Source organism: Myzus persicae, unplaced genomic scaffold (genome assembly GCF_001856785.1).
Source record: "Myzus persicae strain clone G006 unplaced genomic scaffold, MPER_G0061.0, whole genome shotgun sequence".
Lineage (NCBI taxonomy): Eukaryota > Metazoa > Arthropoda > Insecta > Hemiptera > Aphididae > Myzus > Myzus persicae.
This window is the reverse complement of record NW_019104333.1, coordinates 287,480-306,792: the sequence shown is the minus strand read 5'-3', so window position 1 is coordinate 306,792 and position 19,313 is coordinate 287,480. Positions and strand designations below refer to the sequence as shown.

Here is a 19,313-nt window from a genome sequence, read left to right as displayed (position 1 = left end):
CCACGGACGTTTCGCCGCATCAATATTACATTAAGATGGGACATTGGTCCCCCAGTATTTTTCTATACAATTTAAATCATTATAAGTAGGGCTGGGATTTTAACGCCCTAAAAAAACCCGAAAAAATGTCCTAAAAAAAAATGCTTTTATGACCTAAAAACTCTAAATAATGCCCTAAAAAAATGCTTTTATGATCTACAAATTTTTTTAAAGGTATAAATTACAATAAAAAGTTTTAAAAAATGCTTTATAAAAATCTATTACAAGTGTAAACTGTAAATACATAGTTTTAGTATAAATCTAAAAAAAAAGTTGATTGTCCGATAATATAATACGAATTACGAGTAGGTACTTATAATCTGTTATTTTTATTTAAAAACCATGTTGGTGTAAAAATCTTAAAATCTTAAAATAAAATTTCAAATTCATACACTTGGTTTCCAAAAACTCAAAAAATGCTCCAAAAACTCTAAAATGCCCTAAAAAATTAAGAAAATGACTTAAAAACTAAAAAATGCCAAAAAATGCAAAATAAACTTTCTTATTCTCATTCAAATGTACATAAAACAAATTCGCGACAAGACGAGCATTGCACAGTAAGCTTTGAAAAACAATGCAAAGTGCATCGAAATCCCAGCCCTAATTATAAGTATAAAATGTCAGTATAATTGATATTAATAGAATTTTAAAATTTTAAAATATTATTAACCTATTACCTACATACTACAATATAAGCTTTCAACAGTCAAATTATTTTTTTTTTTAAATATTAATAAACTATATAAGAATATAATAAATTTAGGGACAATAGAAATACATTTACATGCAATCTATAACATCCAGATTCATACACTCAAAAAATTACTAAATTGACATAATAATAAATGTAGCTTATTAAAGAACGATTATTCAGAGCAGGCCTTCTCGAGACAGTGTATCAAAGCTTAAGATATTTATATTTAAGTTAATAAAAAAAATTAGGAAGGAGAACATGGGCGCCGGCAGGCAAAAGTATTTAAAGAAGCAAAAAGGACAATTGCATGACAACTAACAGAAAAATCTATTCACAATATTAGTTTATTAGGTAACGAATCAGATGTCTCCTTGGAGTAGCTTGAAGTAGTTTAGAAAAATTACGTAAATATAACATCTTATTAAATTATATCAATCAATATAAATTCAAAAAAATATGATCAAAGGTCCACATTTGCTTCAAACTAAATTCGAAGAGAGCCACGAACTTTATTTAACTTTATTAAGGAAATAAAAAAATTTTTGATTTTTGATTCTATTGTGTGTATAGGACTACAGTCAATTTTGAATCACAAACCAAAATGTGTAGTCTTTATTACCACTCTAGACTTCATGACTATATGTATAGGTATCTATAATTGTGAGTCTTCATCTTTAGATCAAAGTAAATATAATATTATAATATTATGGGAACGATTCTAGTTTAACAACCTATAGATTTTTTAATTTTTTTTTTTCAAAATGTGTTTAATAAGAATTTTTTTAAGAAGACTGACAAATGTTGTTTTGAAGTTATTGACAAAAACTTAAAAAATACCTTTTTTTGTAACTCGCATTTTTTTAAAAAATACTTAGAATATTGAATATTTAAAAAAATTTTTTTTCAAAATGGGTGGTTTTTAATTCTCAATAGATTGGTCATTGGTAAGATCAACACTTGCCTAATAGTAATTACTTCTTAAGTTTTATACGTTTATACAACTGCGCACAACGCTGTACTGCCATCATACACAACACCTATGTAAAGACAAAAGTAACATAAGCATAACCATAGCACTCGGAAAACATGGCACTCTTCGTCTACTGGCTCAGCCCCCAGACCTCCTGGGGCTAAAATAGCCAACCCGGGGGGAAATCGTAAAATCGTAAACATTGGAAGGCTATAACTTCCAAAATAATGGATTACATACATTGTATTAAACATTTCAATAATGCATCAAAAAATGGTTATCGATCACGGTTTGAGATAGAAGTCTAGAAATATTAAGGTGTAATAATCTAAGACCGTGAGGTGTATCACGCAAATTTACGTAGATTTACCTTACCCGTAAAATTTACCAGGGAAATTTACTAGGCTCCCATCTCTTAATTCATGCAATTAATACACCTTGGATGCAAGCGATAAACACCACTATAAGCGATAAGAGTCACCGATGAGTTATCAGTGATAACGAAAATCTCATTCGAGTATTTGACCGCATTGTGAATTTGTGAAAATTACAGTCCAAAAATCCTGAATTTTGACCAAATCTATTTACATAAATATTAGTTTTGAAGTCAATTATATAAAATGAAAGGTCTTTTGGCACTGAAGAAGATTCAACATCGGCTGTACACAGAGTTCGACACCTTTTGCCACATGATACTCGGACATACACCTCCACCTGGTTAGCATATTTTTTTTTCTAGACCTCACTCATAATAATTATTATTTGTTGAAAGCTCGTCCTTTACGCATATTATTAATATTATTTTGTTCTATAATTTTTAGCTCTTTCTTTTGCAAGTCCAGCAGAAACGCTCAAACCGTCCACCCCAGCTCTGACAAATGTTCAACGGCTATTTGGTGATTCTATTCTTTGGGCTGTACCCAAACATAGGCGTACAATTGAGAAAAGACTAAAACGCAAATTTGGCTGTATTGATGATTTTTACAAAATGCTCTTACCTCGCACAGATTTACTTACATGTAACCAATGTGGTCATAGTTATCAGAAACGTCATTTGTGTCGTGAGTGATGATATGTCCAACTTTTTTAACTTTATAATATCATGTTCATTTTTTATTTTAGCAAATTGTTACAAGAGGGTTAAGGATGAAACTACAGAGTTTCAAGAAGTCATTGAAAAAGAATTGGGATTAGAACCCATTGAACATGAAGTAGTGGTTCTTTATAAAGGAGAGAGAACCAAACAACCAGTAGAAGAACTTTGGAAAGTAAGAGTAGTAAGACTATTTGCCTATAAAATATTGTTAAATTATTAACATATTATTTTATTGTAGGGTAAAAGAATCATTGAATTAAAAAGAGAAAAACCGTCTTGGTTCAGTAGAAACTTATTACAAAGGACCACTATTGGCAACTCTGATTCAAAAGACGTACAACCATCAGAATTAGCTTAAGCCAGTTTTTCTTTTTAGTATAAAATGTGTTGCAATTTTATTAATTTCCATTCACCTTGATCAATATTTCAATTTAATCAAGTAGAATTTGTTACAATTATAAAAATTAACAAAATAAAAAGTATTTATATATAAACAATGATTATCAATTGCCACAAACGTTTTCAATAGTGCCCAGATAAACTATCAATTATAGTTTCTGGTTCTTCATCGGGAAAATGACTGCTTACATGCTCAACTAATTTATCAAACATTTTATCGCCTTCAGCTCCCACAATGTATAATTTACATAAAGGGCATATACTATGGTTATCTGGTTTTGCACGAACCCCACAAATACAAGCTGTGGTGGAATCAAAAGTAGAATTTGTTAATGTTTCTGCATCTCGATACTCTGCGGAAGGCTTTATAACTTTGACTTCTATAAAACAAAACAAAAAACAATATCAATTCATTAATTTGTATTGGATTCAAATAAATATAAAATAATGACTTACCCTCGACAAGTAGATTAAATCTTGAAGTGATATTAAAAATTAAATCATTTTGATCAGCAAGTAGATGTTTAGCTAAGGTTAATTTTTCTTTGTATGCATTGAGTTCAGACAATAACATAGGCCAAGATTCATCATCGGAACTATACTGAAGACTTATTAAATCATCTTCCGTATCCTAATAAATATTTAAACTTTATTTGTCATTTTATCTAATGTAATAAATATACCTTGACATAAAGCAATAAAATAATAACTTGTATTAAATCTAAAACTTAAACCAATTCAGCAAATTTAAAACAAAGTACACTGGTTTGTGTTGAAGAATTTCTAGAGTGATGCATAAAACAATTCTTTTAAATAGGAACTTAATGATTTGATGCTAAACAATTGTAAATATTAAATCAAATAAACATAGAAAAAATCAGTTTGCAAAAATCTTGGTAGATATTGTACTATGCAAATGGTGTCGAACAGTATGCACAGGGGTTCAATTTAACTTAGGAAAATGTAGGGATAAATAACTTAATTATTGATGCTTATTTGGTGTAATATAATTTTGTTTTGTGGTTATAACTTATAAGGGTAAGTTGGTGTATACTATTTAAGAAATGAACTAGTTGATAAGATAAACTTGTCAGTAATATAAACTATAATAGTTATTAAAAATGAACAAAAATATACAACATACCATAATGCAATTAGAATTCATCTTGAAATCAACATCTAAAAAAAAAATATTTAAGTATTTAGCTGTAAATGATTTAACAAGATAATTCAGGATTGTAGCTATTTTAAAATTATATTTAACAGCGTAAGTTCATCCAATGAGATGATTCTCTAATTTGTCTAAACCTAACAACAACATTAATGGGTATCTCAAATTTGTTTTTTTCATTCAAACATGCATATCATTGATATACAATTAAAGTTAAAATAAATATTTGTCATCCATATTGAGTTGGAAATCAAAGATTCAATGGATCAAAAATTAATAATTATAAAAGACAGAGATTTTGGTAAATTGCCAAAGATCTAATATATGGCCATTCAGCATATTACTGTGTTCTAAGCAAAAGCAATAAGAGAATAGTGAGGACAATACTGATGCTATCATTAAAAATATTTTTATCATCTGAAAAAAGAGTTCCAGGAGTACAAAGGGAATTCAACCAACAAGTTTTAATTATTTTTGCAATTTTTCTGTACAGTGAAATTATAAATGTGTTATATTTACCAGATCATTCTATAAAATATTTAAATTACTTAACTATAATGAAAACTAAAAGAATCAATCAATAAATGCAAATTAAAAATGATTAAAAGGTACATCAAATATTTTAGGTGGTTATCAAAAATCCATAGTATCGTACATTTTGCCTAATATACCCTTGAATATAATTAATGAGATCTACCACATTTTATTTCAAAGGTATCTATTTAATATTATTTTGATGATCAAAAAAATGTTTTGCTCATACCATTGTACTTTAAATAGTTGTCTATGATAGCTAAAGAGTTCTTCGGCTTGATTTTATCATTTGATTGAACTGCAGGATTATCTAACGATGACAATGTTGTCCACAATGTACGATTTTCATTTGTAACAATTTTTAAATATTCGACCAACTGTTGTTTTTTACAAGATAATTCTTGTACATTAACTTCTGAAGATTTGTTGTTGACTGTTTGACATGTACAGTGGCTTTTTATAGAAACATTTTCTTTTTCAACTATGTCTAATCGAGACTGTAGCCTTTCACAACGCTCTGCCAACGTTTGGAGAGCCACACGCAATGCAGCGACTGACCCAAGATCGTCTGTTATTTTTCCAGATGTTGTAGTGGACATGTTATTCAAATATATTAAACACAGTGAATGTTTTATAAAAATGTAAGTACTAAACAGTATTATTTTTACAAAAGCTATAACCAAATAAAATTAACATTTAATAAGCCAACAAACCGGAAACAAATAAGATGTGTTTACAAGTTGGATACTTGTGTGTATATATAAAATAATATATTACTTAAAAGAGCCAAAATAAACAAATAATTAGTTAAGTATGTTATTATTTTCTGCAGGGGTAAAAAAAAGTAAAATAATATTGTAAAAAGTGTAAACTAGAAAAATAATTCCTGTTGATTTGATACTTATCACCTGAGACACTTTTTGATAAAGTGATAACCTCAGTACTGCATATTTAGTTGTCTATGGATTTCTTATTAGGGGTTTTGATAAATTTTTTTTCGGTATAAGATTCAAGATGTGTTTAAATATTGTTCACAACACGCACACATTTAACATTGACAACTAGCTGATCAGTGGAATTGAACTTATAATATCATTTAGATTTAGTAATGACTAATGAGTAATGGCATACGAATATGGGCGTGGTGCGTCTCTTGTAATTAATAAACATATAGTTGGTATACTTCCCCCCGGCACCACCACTTTTATTATTCCTCAAAACATATTAGATAGGTACCACAAGCAAATATACGTTTTATAACTTATTATAACTAATTCTTTTAAAAGTTACAATCACCCGAGCCAAAATAGGCCATTCTCGCCTAACTCACATTTATCTAATCAAAAAAGAACCTGCACCAATATGTGATACCTGCAACGAAGCTTTTACAATAGAGCACATTGTCATCACCTGTCCCAAATTCATCGAAGCTCGCAAGATATTTCAAAATCCTATTTCACTTCACCAAGCCTTCAATGACGAGAACACGGCCGCAATCAGTTTATTCTTCACTAACATAAAATCAAACCACCCATTGTAAATACCCTTTTATGTAAAATGTACCAAATGTATTATATGTAAAATCGCTCTCTCTTAAATGTAGGCTAAAAATCTTTGTTATTGAAGCCTTAATAAACTTTATAAAAAAAAAAAAATCTTAAGCGCCCGTGAGTGGTAGATTTTTTCAGTAAATTTAAGTCATAACTATTAATATTTTTTTTAGTACCCCAATATAGACAACAACAAAGTATAGTCTTAAATGTTTTAAGTTTGTTATTTAAAAATTTACTCTACATAATTATACATAGATTTATTTTTTGTCTAAAATAAGTTCTAAATTATAATTATAACTAGAATCACAGAAAGAAATAAGCTGACGCGCAGAAGATATTCAGAATATTCAGACATCTATATTTTCAGCGATATGAACAAAATACATTAAGGATTTAACATTGTAAGTAAACATTTTTTATTTATCTTCATATTTTGATAAACTACATAATTCAGAATATTTTTTCATGTATAACATTGTTTTCTTGTTAGTTATGTCTGAGGACAAATATTCTTAGCAGTAGGTATATGATTTTGATTTTGATTCAAAATTTCCACCAATACTAGCATTATTAACAATTAATTGTTTGGACACACAATTTTAAATATTTTTGTCCATGGATGTAAAAAAACTCACTGGAGTCAATATGTTTGCTAACAAGGAATTCCCAATTCAATATTATACAAGACTGAAAAATAAATAGGGGTACACTAAAATATACGAAAATTTAGTAGTACCCAAAGTGATGGAGTACCATGACTAAATGTTCGTATATTTTAGTGTACCCCTATTTATTTTTCAGTCTTGAATAATATTGTCAATATTGAATTAGGAATTCCTTGTTAGCGAACATAATGACTCCAGTGAGTTTTTTTTCATTCCTGGACAAGAATATTGAAAATCGAAATGTCCCAACAATGCTAAAATTACTAACATTGTTGACAAAATGATCAGTATGCAACAGAAAAACGGAATGTAGTCGTCGATATATTCATCTTCTTGGTCACAATAACTGCAATTATAAAAAAAAATTGATTACAATATTCCTATAATTATTATTCTTCGCTGACATGTGAGTATATTATATTATTATGATTCAAAATGTCATAGTATAATAGGTATAATCTGATACCTATATTTGGTCGGAGTTTTGTTTCGTGGGATATCGATAAGTAGTGGTCTAATTTGTGAGCCCCCCCCCCCCCCACCTGTGCTATTGTGGTGTACTGATGTGTAGTTTGAGCAGTTTACCACCGTACGCGGTGGAAGTAAAATAGTATAGAAATTGATATCGAATCGTGTATATAAATATGGCGATCATAAAATCTACAGTTCATTGAATTGTTACCTACCAAAGCACTGCAGAGCAATCAAATTAGTATTTTAATGTATTCAGTATTCTGCCTTGAGCTGCATGATTATTACAAATCGTTACCGTTTATAATAAATACTCATATTTACTGTATTTATCACTACCCGAGGTTTCCCGGGTAGTGACTTCAATAATTTAAAGTAGGTAGACGAAGAATTATTTAAAAAAAATTGACTTGGTATAAAATTATTACAAAGTCACAAACTCACTGGGCGTAGGCGTCCATGTCCTCTGAGGTTTTGTTCGAATTGGGTGGCTGTATCTTCTGCGGGATGTTCCCGTCATCCAGTGACTGCGTACTCTGCAGCTGCTGCTGAGGCGGGTTCGTCGCATAGCTGCCAGTCTCAGTAACCACGGTCTGGTCATCAGAGTGACCGAGAGTAGGCTGCGGCACAAAGTCAGTCCCTCTGACCGCGGTCTGGTCATCAGACTGACCAATAGCAGGCTGTGGCACCAAGTCAGTCTCTGTGACCGCGGTGTAGCCGTCAGAGAGGCTGGGTGCGGGCCACGGCGCCGGCTGAGTCCGAAAGATCGGGCCAGCGATCGACGACAACCTATCGATTGCGAACACTGCGGGCGCGGCACCGGCAGCAGGCGCCAACGCGAAAAACGCTACACACAAGAAGGCGTGCATATTATAGTCGTTTTTATTATGCAAAACTGCGCACGTATACAAAATATGAGGCCGTAACGGGAATACCATCGAAATAGCTTGTTATCGTAAGACGCATACACGTTATTGATTTAATAAATATTGGGATTTAATCGCCTATGTTACAAAATAATATGATAATAATTTCTGGTAAGCAATGTCAAAAGGATAATCATACTGGCCTTTGAATTAGAGCTTGGTTTGTAAATAAAGTAATGGATCGATGGCTCAGTGTACATATTATAGCGGAGACGGTGAAAAATTAACTACAAGAGTGAGTTGACACACATCAAATAAAATTTATAAAATGTATGTTGGCCGAAACGAAATATTGCCTATGCATCAATCATATAATTATCTATTATCATCCGTAAAACAAAAATAGAGTGATTTAAACTTATATCATATATCATTTACATATTGCATATTATAGTACCTATATGGCTGTATATTATGATTTGTGAATATTGTCCACATGTTATCAAATATTCAAATAGATAAATAAATAATACATTTTTAGGTTCAAAGTATAATAGTACTTGGTATATTTTTTAAGCTTTTCTGATATCTCTAAAAACAATTTCTGAGATTTTCGTAAAAATCAATAGAGTAGTTTTTGAGTATATAAGCTACAAACATACATTTGGTTTTAAGGTGTAGTTAATACATAATCGAGGCTTTTACCTCATTTGCCCGAGTAGACAATCAAAACCTTTTGAATACAAAAAAAAAATTTTAATGATTGTGTCAAAATAATATTATGATATAGCAAACTTATTGTACAACATTTTCAAGTATAGATTCATTATTTTTCTTGAAAAATGTTTATGTTTTAGTAAATAACAACATTTTGGCAATATGTATAATATATATACATAGTAGTAAGCTCATCAATATCACTGTTTTGAGTTTTCTCAATATATGAATGATTGTATTGAATATAAATATTTACGTTAGTAATTTATTTAGTTTTTGCATTTTCTTCATCCAATTCAATTACATAATCATCATTGTCGACGATCCTTACGACCATTGAGCGATATGATCTGTAATATTTGTCTTTAAGTTGATGACATCTGTCGTATATCTCAAAATAGACAGGTGGAATTGGTTCGACTTTAATTTTATCTAATATTAACGAATTGCAGTAATTTAACATATTGTTGCCTAAGAAATGTGTACTGACCGGAGACATCATCTTAATCATACAATCCAAACTCGATGAACAATTTTTACGAAGAAATTCTAAATAATATCGAACCTGAAAAAAATAAAATACAATTAGTAACTATTAATTATATTTGTATTATTTTCGATTTAATTATATATCTATAATTTTAAGAAATTAAATTATAATATTAACAATTAATTGAATACAATTATTGAAGACTATTATTTTGTTTGTAGTCGGAATAAATATAATTGTACATTGAACTTGTAGTTAATAATATATAGTATACCATTCCCACAATATCCGACATATAATGCGACAAGTAAAAAAAACGATTACTATAGTTTTGCCGTCTAAAACATGTTTTGTCCCATGTTAACTTGGTTACTCTATAAAAATATACTATACCAATATTGACATAATGGCTTAAATTTATTAAGGATTATAATTTAAAATTAATTTGTATTATTATTTATTCATTGTACATTATAATTTATAGTACATTATTACCTAATGGATAATTACTCCTAATAAAAAACATATTTCCAAGTCGATTTTAGCTTAGATCTCAGCTCTGCATGGTCTCTGAATCCTTCCACACTGATTTTTTGCATCATATCATTACCCTACGGTCTACACCAAGGTGAACAAAGCAACAAGTGACTAACAACCGCGATCTCTATGTTATTCGATCCAGAAATTTTCGTTATTTTAATGCATTCTTGATTCATCTACAACTATTTCAGGATACATGTGATACTTTTTTCAAACATCAACGAGAACGACTGTCTTCTATTATAAAGGTTGAATTTTCGGTTATACTTAAATTTACAGGCAACTCCCTTTTTTAACATTTATTTGAAAATATATAATCTGTAAAGATATTATTATAATAAGCATGTTATGTAATGTAAGGTATTTTGAAACCTACCTAATAACCTACTTTACCCGAAAAGTATGTAAGAATTATATAATATAAATCTATAACATAACAATATTACATCTATAAATAGGCTCCAGGTTGACTGAAAACCCCCCAACTATAAAAAATCCAGTTAAGTAAATAGGGGACTACAGGCAATGTGGCTGAATCCTGGAGCGCTAATGGCCAATGGAAATTTCTGTTGGCTTAAAAAATTTTTTTAAAACAACGGCCATTCCAGAATACTGAGTATTTTGTTTTATAGGAAAGGTGCTATTAGATTTTTCATCAGGGCCGAATTTTTATATTTATGACACCGAAGTATAGTATCCAGAACATATAAGTAATACATACCTAATATATAATTAATTAAAATATAGATGATATTGTAGAGGTACCTGTAAGTCAAATATCCGGAATATAAAAGTCATATTCAAATATCCAATGAAACCCATAGTAGGATTATACATATTGATAATATTTTTATGAAGTGGAGTGATCAATTTGTTATTCAAAACATTAATTCCACAGCTAGGTTTCAAAAATGGTAATGTAATTTTGTATCCTAAAAAATTCACACAATACTTAACTAGTTTTGTATATTTTTCAATTTCTGTGAACAACTAAAATTGATTAATTTACATACCTACGTAAAGCTTAAATACTTGTAAGTTTTAATAAATTATGCTTTGGTACGGTTTCTATATTATTATTCATTAACCGTAGGTACATACTTATATTTGTATCATAATAGGCAGAATTTCTTTTAAAATAATATTTTAAATGCATTTACCTGTGCAGTAAATGACAGCATCCAAAGTCTGCTTAGTTTTGTCCTTAAAATAAACAGATTTCTTAGAAAATAGCTCAACGTCTGGTTTATGTATAACATTTTTTGGAAATTCTTTCTCGATTAATTGAGGCTTATGATGACTAAAATAAACCTGTAAAAGAAAAATAATTTTAAAAACGGAATCATAGATACATCCGTCATCCACACATCATCATAAAATCAACACAGTCTATTATTTTATAAAATATTATAAAGTTAGCTGTAGTTACTAGTTAATTGTATTTAAGTACCTAAAAGTTCTTAAGTAAATGTATAGCCAGATTACTTAAAATTGTATTCAATCTCTAGTATTTATCAACTATAGTTATAAATATATTTATTAAAACAATGTTTCATCTGATGTACACATTTATGTTATACGAGATGTTCGTTTATAACCGTATATTCGTTGCATCTAGGTAGTTTTTGATCAGAATAAGAGGCTTATACTTTGAATTAATTTTTTTACAATTTTCAATTTTAAGGTAATTTTTTCGTTATAGTGTTTTTAGGGCATTTAACACTAAAATCCAGATTCCAACCCAAGCGGTGACGGAAAATTAAATGGGAATAATTAATTTTTTCAGATTTAAAGTCCACGTACATAAGATTGTCCTGCAAACCTTTTATTGAATATAATTAAAAAATATTTTTCGATTCAAAACTTGCTTTAAATAAAAATTTTAAGTACATTTTATAGCTGCAATATTTTAATTTTTTTGGGTATAAAACCAGTTTTTATAGAATGTTTTGGGTTTGTACATTTTTATAGTATATTTGCTAATTATAACTATTACAAGCATCCAAATTATATTTATTCTTATAGTTTGTTTTTTTCCATACATAATATATAACGATAAAAAGAATGATGAAATGCATTTTTTCCAAAAATACGAAGTTCTGAATCATAGGGACGTCCATTGACATCACTGATATGTCTATAATACATTTATGTAGGGTTTATAATAATAGTATATTACAGAATAATATTATCTTATACAGGTACAATATTATCATAATAAATTATAATTATGTAGACATTGTTTAATGGTACTAACCTAGTACTTACCTAATAATGCTAAAGACTTTTTATTTCATTAACCAATGCCAAAATGCAATGCAATAAAAATATATTTCTGAAATAATGCTACTTTATCGGAATTTTGCGCGTGGCTAGTGGGTAGGCCTTGTATAACCCCGGGCCTACCTACAAATCTATTGTTTAAAAATAACTTTTCCAAACAATTTTTTATTTTTAAATTCTAACGAAAAATAAACCTTGGCTACATCTAAGTATATAATTAAAGATTAGGCTTACCCATGAAAAATATCCAGTTACAAGTTTACAACCATTTGTAAATATTTCACTAAACTCAGGAAATCAGATTGATTCTATAGGTACCTATAGCTATGAATATGAATAAAATGAAATATGAACGCTACAGATGCGTACATTTATAGAATAAATTATTATAATAACATTTAATCTTATAATGTACCTACTTACTTTTGCAATTATTTTTGCATTGTACTTGGAAGTTTGATTTATTTTTATATTTAATGTAACTAAATAACTTATATTAAATAATTTATACTAATTTATTTTATACAAGGTTGTTTGAGTTTACCTGATTTGCAACTTTCGATACATCCGAGCAAATATCAACGCCAGAAGCACCACTGCCAATTATGAGAACATTCAAGTTTATAAAATGTTCAGGTATCCTATAATCATGACTGTGTATCTGAATGCCGTCAAAATCATTATTCCCAGGAATATCTGGGGTTAAAGGCAATGCGTTATGTCCATTACACACCATTACTGAATCATAGTATTCAGTCTGCGATGTTTTTGTTTTCAAGTCTTCTACTGTCACCTGCCAGTTGTTCGTTAATTTTTCAACTGAAGTCACCAAACTACAAAACTACGATAAATAATTAAGATCACCGTGTAAGCCATATCAAAGAAATATTACGCTATAAAATAAATGTATTTAAAATTTAAAGCATAGTTAAAACCCTCTATAGATAATTTTAAGATAATATAATATTATTTGGACACTTTTATAGCCTCTAGGCAAGTACTTTTAATATGTACCTATAAATTGTAGTTTGTTATCCTACTTGCATATCCTCACACCTAAGTTTATTGTCAATTGGACACAAGTACACAAATAACGAACATAAATTCTAATGTCTTAATACAAAATAACAAATAGGTCTAGTTTGTTTTTGTATACTTATGCGTTATAAATATTAACTTATAATACTTATGCTAGGTATGTAGAGAACTGTAGGGATAAGCATATCATTATGAAACATCGACTTAAATATACATTTATTGTAATAGGTTTACTGAATAGTGTACATCCTTACTCGAATATGCTTATAAAGTCCGAAATGTTCAGTAAATTGTTCAATATATTCTTGCACTTGCCAAGATTTCAAAAATGACACATTGTCTAAACCCTTATAAGGAAAGTTTGGAAAATCCATTAATTCTTTTGGTAAATTTGTCCTGAAAATTGTATAGGTATAACAAAGTCTTTACATTTAATTTATGTACCTAAACAATATACATAAAAAAAAAAAAAAAATACATACATTAGATTTTTATACATGCTTGTGTGAATTGGCAACCCAAATTCATCGAGTCCGGTTCGTTCATCGTACACCCAAGTTCCACCCACTCCTTTCGACCTTTCATAAACTACGGGTTCAAAATCATTTTCCAAACATCTTCTAGCTGAAGCCAAACCAGCAACCCCTGCTCCGATTATAGCCACTCTCATACTGTTAAATGTTAATTTATTACGACAATATTATAACTGAACATCAATTTTATCTCTGAAATTTGTAAAAATTATATCTTTATATTAAAAGAATAATTCCATATGTATATTTACATAATATGGTATACAGTTTACTGGATAATTCTATTATAAAAGAAGACTAATAGTTATTACGAAAATCTTATAATGGTATGAAAAAAAAATTTTTAATAGTTTTTGAATAATTAGGGCTTGAGGATAAAAGTATCACCCTGTATACGTATTACATAGTAATTTATATTTATTTAATTTTTATCTAATAATACGCGTACCTAATAAAATAATAATTGTGATTATATAGATGATGGCAATGGACAGATTGTTATTAGGGTAGGTACTACGTACCATGTACCTACTATAGCTACTATTACTTATTATACACTAATATACAATAGCCAATAGGTTATGTTAGCAACATTTAACTCACACCTACATATTTTGTATACTAATATATTCAGTGGCGGCTCCAGGGGGGGAGCTGGACGGGTCACGCCCCCCTAAATTTGTCTTGGCCCCCCCTTGGACGCCTAACCACAGGAGAAAAAATTCTTTAAATTTATAATAAAGTACACATTTTTAATGTAAGTTTGTTGAAAATGATATCTAATGTTTAAGTGTGTAAATATTAAATAATATACCTATACCTATACCTAGACCTATGATATTTATTATCAATTAAAATGAAAATCAATAATTATGTGAAAACTTACCATATGCAACACAATCTCTACAATAGAGTGTAAGACCCTACCCTATACTGAGCCTTGAATGGGAAAAAGACCGTGGATTGGGACTTCTTTTTGGCCCTACCAAATTTTCAAAGGCCACCAATGGGCCTCCCCAGGATAAAATTCCTGGCGCCGCCACTGAATATATTATAGATACGGCGTACACGTTCCCCGTAAGTACGTACAATTGTTTAAGATAAAAATAAAAATTTAATTAAGTCAAATTCTTTGTGAACAGTATATTTTCAAATAAAAATGTTTTTTTAAATTTCTATTTTTACTTATTGGTATCATATATTTATATATTAGCAGTCCATTTTACTGATGCTATATAAACCGGTATATAGCCATTACAAATAAAAAGTGATGTTTTAGAGGGCACACTGCAGATTATATACCAACCCATTGTTGGATATACCTACCCATTTATCATTTGGTGACTTAGTGCATGTACTATATAATATACCCTGTGCAAATAGTATGAGCATATATTATGCACGTATACGCTTGAATCTAACTTAATTTTTTTTTTAATTAAGCATTCTGTATTCTGTATTATTTATTAGGTATCAAATGTCAATGTATCATATGATATTTATAAATTATCTATAATTTATAAGTTAGAACCGTTTAACAAATAATTAAAATTTGTAATTGGCACTTATAAGTGTATAACATAACATATTGGTATAATTAATCATATTCGTGACCGTGAGTATTGTAATTTTTTTTTTTGATGAAATATTCGAGTTATATCTTTATAAGAGTGATAAGGATTGCCAAGATAATTATAAAAAAATATAAATTAAATGTCATACAATTTTAAATCTGACCAGCGAAATAGTCTTTAATACTTAGGTATACATAAATAAAAATGTACAGAACTGGGTAACAAAAAATGTATAAATTTGTAAATTTGTGAATGTTTGAAATTATTAGGTAATAGCTTTATAAAATAGTTTTTCGCTAGTAAAGCTATCGAAGAGTTAAATCTGAATAGTTCCGAGCTCAAAAAATCACAATATTCATTGCTTATGTTTGCCAAAATTAATCAATGAGCCTACAGTTTTGTTTACGAAAACTCAAAACACCACTACAAGTGCTAAGTAAGCAACCCCTTATTCTTCTGGTATCAAAAATTATATATACACAATGCACACAACATTTATATTTTAGACGGTATTCTCTGATTTCCTCATATACTGTTATAAGTTAAAATTAAAAACAAGATAGGCTCCTAAAATATTAAATTCTGATTTTTAATTTTTTTACCATTCACATACTTTTTTTTATTATTTTAAATAAAATAATAATGGTAAAGAAAAATATATTTCCTAGGTAAGTACCTATTTAATATTATTTAAAACACAATTGTTAAATATAACATAAGATATTAATACATTTTAAACTTTGTGGGGGTCTGTATGTTTATAGTTTATAATGAAAAAGTTCAAATGTTCCGTGTTCCAGTTAAGTAAGACCAACATATAGTTTTACAATTTTTCGTTTCTTTGTCTGGGCACACTGAAAACTGGACCTTGTATCACGGTATAATATTAAGAAAAAAATATTAAAATATTATTATTTTATTTAAATTGTTGTCATGTTATTATTTTTTCAGTATTATACTGTTATGAATTATGATATAAAATTATGTTGTGTGATATTGTGATTTGTGTGCTTAGATCATAAAGTATAATATGATCTAAGTTTGTGTGAATACTGTATAGAGCATAATATGATAAGATAGATATTAGATAATAATATATGTATTACAGTCTACAGATAATATAAAACACGATGGACTTACAATTTAACAATATTATTAATTACGATAGTTGCTGAAATCGAATGAAGGGTGTTGGGTAATATTAATAATAATTATTAGTTAGTAAATTATAATATTAAATCATTGTTATACTTAATCAAATAACTGTTTAAGGTACCTTTAAGCCCCAACGATGATAGACTCGCCTTCCGCCAATCGTTGCACAACTAATGCGATTACAATGTAAATGGCAAATCACAATACCAAACAATCGGCCGATTAATCGCATGTATCGTTAAACAATTATTGTAAAAACAGGCCGGTTATATCGAGTTCAATGTTATACTATTATATTGATTTAGGATCATTGGCCAGCAATCACGATATTGTTTATAATTTAATCATACTACTCTGAAATACTCGTATTCACTATTTACGGAGACGACTCGCGGCTGTATCTAATGTGGGTGCCCACTGTGCTTAGTTCGAGTAGAAACGCCCTGTGTCCTGTGATAATATCGAAAACTGTTGTTGCGCCGACCATAGTATAAGACCGAGTGGCAAGTGATGATTATTGATAACATTTCACCATCGCGGCTAATGCAGCCCGTTATATTGGTCGCGTAACACTGTTTTAATAGCCAACATTTTACGTACAATATTAATGTATGTATTTGGCCAAATGGCCAATAACATTACAATTTCAGAATACAGTGATCCATCAGGTGGGTGGGGAAAAAGCAAACCTATCTTACGAATTTACCTACAATAATATACGATAGGTATAGTTAGTAATAATATATTATTATAATAATTTAAAAAGCAAATTCCATCGCTTGTCACTAATCGAGTTCAAATAATAAATGCATCGTAAATATTATCATCGAAATGACTGTTTAGCTGCTGCAGATAACATTAACACAATATTAACAGAAATCATGTACGTTATAAATTTTTTTTTATAGCCCACGCGTGAAAGTCAAATGTTGCACTTATCGAGAACCTACACTATACAGGGTTCTTAAATGAACACACGCATTATTTCGAAAAGTATTAATGTTTTTGAAAGTAATTTTTTTACACAATTCATTACAAAAAAACATTTTTGAAATTAAATTATATTCTTTGGTGTTATTATTTGCTAAGTTCTAAGGTTTCAATCTATTGGCCATTACTCTGATTACCTAAAGTCCTAAACATTAAATAAGTATTTAATATAGGTAATTATAAATTACAACTTTACGAGTAACCAATTAACTGCTAGGTTAAAATTAAAATTTAATATATACCTACATATCAAAATTCTCAAAAAAATATACTGCTTTGAAATATGAAATAAAAAATTTATATCATTCAAATAAAATAATGTATCATTTGTTTTAAAAATATTTTTTGTAGTGAATTCAAATTATAGGAAAAAAAAATATTTTCAAAAATCGTTGGTTATACTCTTAGGTATTGTTAAGGGAATCGGCGTGTATACATATGATAATATGCAATAAGGGAAATAAGCCGAATAAGCACTAAATCGGGGACATACGATTATGCAATGTGTATACATACTATGTATAATATACTGAGCTTAAGCTATATAAGCCTTTTAACACCGATTATTGATTGACAATTTATCTTGGACTATAATAATAATTTTTTTTTTTATAATTCACAAATATTTATATTTTTAAATTATTTTCACACTTAATTGTCTGTTAATCTTAATTTTATATTGTTTTATTCTTATTATGTAATTGTCAAGCTATCATAGTTGTACTAGCGGCTTTTATAATAATAAAAAAAAAAAAAAAAAATTATTTTCATGATAACTAATATGGGCAATTTACGAATATTTGTCCTTGATGATAAATATATCATATTTCTATTTGCAATTTTTTTTTTGTAATAATAGATATATTTTATATTTCAATTCTATTAATAGGTTGTAATTCGCGTTGGCTTTTGCTATGGACAGTATAATTCAAGCAAAATGTAGTTTACCGATTATTCTTCCAAACGCTTATGATTTATGAATTATGAACAATAAATAAAAACAAGTAGGAAGTAGGAAGAAAATTGGTTAAAAAAAGCAAAAAATTTCCTTAGCAGAGCGTGGTTTCGATCCACGGACCTCTGGGTTATGGGCCCAGCACGCTTCCACTGCGCCACTCTGCTATGGCTCTAAAATGATAGAAATGACCATATTTATTTTTAAAAGCCCTTATTTGGGGATGTATTTTTTTAAAGTCAATGATAAATTCGTAATAAAATTAGAAATGTTATAAAATCTCAAAACATTGAATAAAAATGAAATTCTTTAATTTGTTCATTGTACCATGTTATGTAATTATACATTTTATATTAGGCAGGTCTCTGACATTACAATAATATGTAGGTATTTTAAAAAAGGCGCAGTAATCGAAGTAGGAGAAAAAAATATCGAATTCCAAGTACGCAATGCAATTGGAACTTTAATTGTACACCGTCATATTATATAACTATTAATGGCATTCCTAGGTGGCAGGGTATATCAGTACATCAATGTATGGCAATATAGCACATAATCTATAATTCAGTGCCGCAGCCGG

At 28.9% G+C, this 19,313-nt stretch overlaps 4 protein-coding genes, 1 long non-coding RNA gene and 1 other non-coding gene across 8 annotated transcripts; 2 read left to right on the top strand and 4 right to left on the bottom strand.

Annotated features, from left to right (window-relative positions):
- The first annotated feature begins 1,892 nt into the window (after window positions 1-1,892).
- Window positions 1,893-3,272, top strand: LOC111041222 (39S ribosomal protein L32, mitochondrial). The gene is made up of 4 exons (XM_022325440.1): window positions 1,893-2,420; window positions 2,525-2,764; window positions 2,826-2,971; window positions 3,038-3,272. Exons 1-4 carry the CDS (start codon window positions 2,324-2,326, stop codon window positions 3,155-3,157), a joined length of 603 nt encoding a protein of 200 aa, XP_022181132.1. The 5' UTR covers window positions 1,893-2,323; the 3' UTR covers window positions 3,158-3,272.
- Window positions 3,273-3,295: 23 nt separating this feature from the next.
- On the bottom strand, window positions 3,296-5,711 carry LOC111041220. Its single transcript, XM_022325437.1, has 4 exons — window positions 5,133-5,711; window positions 4,343-4,377; window positions 3,655-3,829; window positions 3,296-3,578 (listed from the first exon to the last, which is right to left on the bottom strand). The coding sequence occupies exons 1-4, from the start codon at window positions 5,500-5,502 to the stop codon at window positions 3,322-3,324; spliced, it is 837 nt and encodes a 278-aa protein (XP_022181129.1). The 5' UTR covers window positions 5,503-5,711; the 3' UTR covers window positions 3,296-3,321.
- Window positions 5,712-6,344: 633 nt separating this feature from the next.
- Window positions 6,345-7,316, top strand: LOC111041223. The gene is made up of 2 exons (XR_002605291.1): window positions 6,345-6,439; window positions 6,758-7,316. It is a non-coding gene; the product is annotated as an uncharacterized LOC111041223 (long non-coding RNA).
- LOC111041221 lies at window positions 7,251-8,916 on the bottom strand. Its single transcript, XM_022325438.1, has 2 exons — window positions 8,037-8,916; window positions 7,251-7,467 (listed from the first exon to the last, which is right to left on the bottom strand). The coding sequence occupies exons 1-2, from the start codon at window positions 8,528-8,530 to the stop codon at window positions 7,284-7,286; spliced, it is 678 nt and encodes a 225-aa protein (XP_022181130.1). The 5' UTR covers window positions 8,531-8,916; the 3' UTR covers window positions 7,251-7,283.
- A 76-nt stretch (window positions 8,917-8,992) lies between these two features.
- Window positions 8,993-17,371, bottom strand: LOC111041218 (senecionine N-oxygenase-like). Of its 3 annotated transcripts, none has more exons than XM_022325435.1 (7): window positions 16,910-17,371; window positions 14,009-14,197; window positions 13,781-13,922; window positions 13,033-13,329; window positions 11,366-11,516; window positions 10,971-11,137; window positions 9,441-9,740 (listed from the first exon to the last, which is right to left on the bottom strand). In XM_022325435.1, the coding sequence occupies exons 2-7, from the start codon at window positions 14,194-14,196 to the stop codon at window positions 9,441-9,443; spliced, it is 1,245 nt and encodes a 414-aa protein (XP_022181127.1). In that variant the 5' UTR covers window position 14,197; window positions 16,910-17,371. The 3 variants fall into 3 exon arrangements, with proteins under 3 accessions (XP_022181128.1, XP_022181127.1, XP_022181126.1); XM_022325434.1 differs by having other exon boundaries at window positions 14,009-14,251; window positions 16,910-17,370; XM_022325436.1 differs by lacking the exon at window positions 16,910-17,371 and having other exon boundaries at window positions 8,993-9,740; window positions 14,009-14,196.
- A 1,457-nt stretch (window positions 17,372-18,828) lies between these two features.
- On the bottom strand, window positions 18,829-18,900 carry Trnam-cau. The gene has a single exon. It is a non-coding gene; the product is annotated as a tRNA-Met (tRNA).
- Window positions 18,901-19,313: the final 413 nt, after the last annotated feature.